The following is a 4154-nucleotide window of genomic DNA, read 5'->3' on the forward strand; positions in this document are numbered from 1 at the left end:
AAGAGAAAGTATAGTTATCCTGTACTCTTGAAACTTAAGTGCTTATTAAACTCACCTACTGGTTATAAAGATGCTCTGGCTTTCTTCTATCAGTCTAAAGCAAAGCTTTCTTACAGAAGAAAATGCCATCTGCAAACACACACACATACACACGACAGCATGCCCTGTCATCTGTGAGTTATGTCACTCACAGATACCACATTAAAATAAAAACAAAAAACCACCACAACAACAAAGAAAACCCACACCATAAGCCTTACATAACAAGTATAAGAGTTTTTCCAATTACAAATTTTATTTATATTCTTGGCACATCAATTTATGATCTTGGTCTCTCCTTCTTGCCCTTGTACAAGGCCAACAGAGAAACATTGGCTACTTTGACAACCTTGAAGCGAACTCCGGGAATGTCACCAACAGCATGACCCTTCCGGCCAAAACCAGCAACCAGAACTTCATCATTTTCCTAGAATGAAAGACAGTGCAAATACAGAGCTATAAACATTAAACCTGTACATACTTCTAACATAATTTACATTAAATTTGACCCACATCACAGACTTTCTAAGGAAAAGGTGGAAAGACAGTAAATGTTGAAGTCTATTGACAGATATACATGAATTATGTATTATCCCCTTCAGTATTTTGGAGAAGGGAAACATAAGCTGAGGTATCATTTAGCTTGCAGGAGTACTGCTTGAGGACCAGCTTACCTTAGCAAGTGAAGAGTACAAAACCACCTCTGGTATTTCTCATCTGCTTCTGCAGATACAGCATTAAGATATACACAGTTCAGAATGACATAAACCCTTGTCTAGCCATCACCTGATTCTGTCAATCGTGTGTTTCTTTACTTTCATACACAGCTTTCTATAGGTTGTTTCTTGAAAACTACTCACCTCAATGAAATTCAGGCAACCATCATTGGGAACAAATGCTGTTATTTTTTTGCCGTTCTTGATCAGCTGGACTCTGACACATTTCCTGATGGCAGAGTTAGGCTGCTTAGCTTCTACTCCACTAAAACAGAAGTGCATAAAAATACATTAACAAAAATCTGTTTGATAAATTAGCAGATATTCATTACAATACCATGAATCACTATGTTATTTTGTACTAACCATAAGTCACATATGTATTTCAAAAGCAAAAAATATTAGCGATCTACTTAGAGCTACGCAATATCCAAAGACTTAATTAGTTCGTAAACAGAGTAAAAACTGAAAGCAAGTCTTCTAGAGATAAATATTAACAGTAATTAAAAATTTGAAAATGAAAAAGAAACACCTTGGAGTCCTGAGAGTATCCTAACAAAATTTGTTACTAACAAAAAGCCAGAACACAAGTAGATGGAATCTTTGATACTTGCTGACTGCATCAAACAAAACATACACACTGAACCCCCCCAACTAAACTTAAATATTAAGTAAGATTATTTTTCTTCTAAAGGTTATACACAATTTCAAAACCAACACTGAGTATATGAGAACAAATACCTTTCAGCATTGTCACCTAAAAAAACCCAACTGTTTTCAACTTAGTACATAGAAGCTACAAAATAGTAAAAATTTGTCATATTTCAGGTAGAAAAACTGTAACATATTTAGAAAAAACAACTTAGAGTTATTTCTTCTTTAAAGTCACATATGGGATCTTTCAAAGGTCCCAAATTACCAGGAATTTTCCTGGCAACTCCAAGAATTACAACCCAGAATATCCTACGCTGTACGTTAGGTGGCTGTGGGTCAGACACAAGCACCAGGCACTTGTGCTACGACTTCGCTCACCGCTGAGAGCATACTCTTGGATACTCCTAACCCTGCACAAGCACAAGCTGTCCCCATCCCACGGCAAACTACCCCCAGCGCCTGCAAGGCCGTAAAGGCGCACCCCGGGAGTTTTACCCACACTTTTTCCAGAACAATTCCCTTGGCGTGAGAAGCGCCGCCGAAGGGGTTGGCCTTCAGCGCTGTGCCCAAGTGGGCCTTCTTATACTGTTTGTCGTGCCACTTCTGATCACGGCGGTGGCTGCGGAGTTTCCGAGCCGTGCGGAGCCCACGGCACTTCCCTAGAAAACACCAGCAGAGAGAGCTAGAGGTCACCGAGCAGCTCCTGCGGTCGCTGCTCCTCGCAGGCCTCTTGATTCAATCCAGCGGCAACCTACGGCCACGGGGCACGCGAGACCGCAGACCTCCTCGTGTGTAGGGGGGGGCGGTGGGGGGGGGCACAACAGGGACCGACAGTATCGCTACCAACAGGAGAATAAGAGAGAAAGGCTAACGGAGGCGCAGGTAACACCGAAGCCTAGGGACGTCACGAGGCCCCAAAGCCAGGGAAAGAGACTCTAGGGACAGTGAAGGGGAGCGCTCTAGGCCACCTCTCCGCGCCTACATGCGCGCGCGCACGCACACTTCCCCCCCCCAGGTCCTAATCCCCTTAAGGTCGCCGCCACGACTCGCTCGCTCTCGCGCTCTCCTCCCCACCTCCCCCTGTAGCCCCCAAAGTCACCGCTACAACACTCACCCATCCTGCCGCCACGCCTGCAAAGCTGAAAAAAGAGAGGTCCGTCGTGCGCCGCACCGGTTAGCTGTGGCTGCAAGGACCCGCGTTGGGGTGACTACGTCGCGCCTGCCTGGAAACTCCCATGTGGGACCAGTACAGGTCGCCACCGCTCGCGTGAGGCTCCCCCGAGGAAGGAGCTGTGATGGGCCCGCCCGGAGGTCGTCCCCGTTTAGCTGCAGAACCAAATCACCCCTCAACCCTGCACACCGAGGGGGGGGAGAGGGGATAAGTAGCTCTATTGTCACTTCTAATTTTAGCAGCACATGCAGCCCTTGGCTGGGCACACAGCCTGTGCTGTTGTGTAATGGCAGCCATTACCCGGCAGTGCGGACGTTTGGAGTGATGGTGTTTATCTTCCCAAATAACTGTTACACGTGATGGAGCCCTGCTTTCCTGGAGATGGCTGAACAGCTGCCTGCCCATGGGAAGCATTGAATGAATTCCTTGCTTTGCTTTGCTTGCGTGTGCAGCTTTTGCTTTACCTATTAAACTGTCTTTATCTCAATGCATGAGTTTTCTCACTTTTATCCTTTTACCGATTGTCTCACATGTCCCATTGTGGGGGAGTGAGTGAGTGGCTGTGTGGTGTTTAGTTGCCAGCCAGGGTTAACCCACGACAGTGGTACACCACCAACCTTTTGATCTCACAAATGAAAGATTAGATTTCACTTACACTTTCCTTGATGTGGGAAGTGCTGCTGAAGGTTGGACTAAAGTGCAGTGCCCAAGTGGGCCTTCTTGTACTGCTTGTTATGTCATTTCTGGTCACAGTGGTGGCTGCAGAGTTTCCAAGCAGTATGTAGCTCATGGCACTTCCCTAGAAAACACAGTTTGGTACCAGACACTATGATTGGTATAGATAAAATGGTGATGCTAGATGGTACAGCTCTGAAGGGGAGGCAGCTGCAGGCTGGCCTGGGTGCTGTGCTGTACACAGAGACTGGCACAGCGGCAGGGCAATGGTGGGTGTATCCCACCCCCCCGCAGTGTCCACATCCAGGGGAGGCTGGTCCCAGCTCCCTGGGGAAGAGTAGCCTGGGCCAGCAGCTCGACTGTGGACACTCACCCAAGGTGTCACATGCTGCTGCCAAGCCTGGGTGTGGAGTACCAACAATGTACCATTGCACTGTCACCGAGCTCCTGGGCCCATCCCCTCAGGTGCCAGTACTCTGCCAGAGCTGTTGCGTTTGTTCCTGCACTGAGAGCATGAGCACATGAGCACAAAGCCACTGCTGCCAATAGCTTGGGAGGCTGCCAAAACAGCTGCTTTTGACAGGGAAATGGCTGAAGAAGTACAACTCCCACAGTGCCTCGTGTGACTCCCACCACTTAGGCCTCACTTTGCCCCACTGTGGTAGGGTGACCTTGGCTGGCTGCCAGATGCCCACTCAGCCATTATCTCACCCCCTTTGTCAACAGGATAGGGGGAGAAAAGAAGATGAAAAAGCTCACGGGTCAAGATAAAGACAGGGAGATCACTTATCAATTACCATCACAGGCAAAATAGACTTGACTTGGGGAAATTAATTTAATTTATTACCAATTAAAATAGAGATGGATGGTGAGAAACAAAGATAAAAACTAAAACAACA

The 4154-nt window shown here is 46.8% G+C and overlaps 1 protein-coding gene across 1 annotated transcript; it reads right to left on the reverse strand.

The window, feature by feature from the left end:
• Window positions 1-262: 262 nt before the first annotated feature.
• LOC141476665 (small ribosomal subunit protein uS12) lies at window positions 263-2763 on the reverse strand. Its single transcript, XM_074165462.1, has 4 exons — window positions 2524-2763; window positions 1909-2068; window positions 900-1020; window positions 263-466 (listed from the first exon to the last, which is right to left on the reverse strand). The coding sequence occupies exons 1-4, from the start codon at window positions 2525-2527 to the stop codon at window positions 320-322; spliced, it is 432 nt and encodes a 143-aa protein (XP_074021563.1). The 5' UTR covers window positions 2528-2763; the 3' UTR covers window positions 263-319.
• Window positions 2764-4154: the final 1391 nt, after the last annotated feature.

Source organism: Numenius arquata, chromosome W (assembly GCF_964106895.1).
Source record: "Numenius arquata chromosome W, bNumArq3.hap1.1, whole genome shotgun sequence".
Taxonomy (NCBI): Eukaryota; Metazoa; Chordata; class Aves; order Charadriiformes; family Scolopacidae; genus Numenius; species Numenius arquata.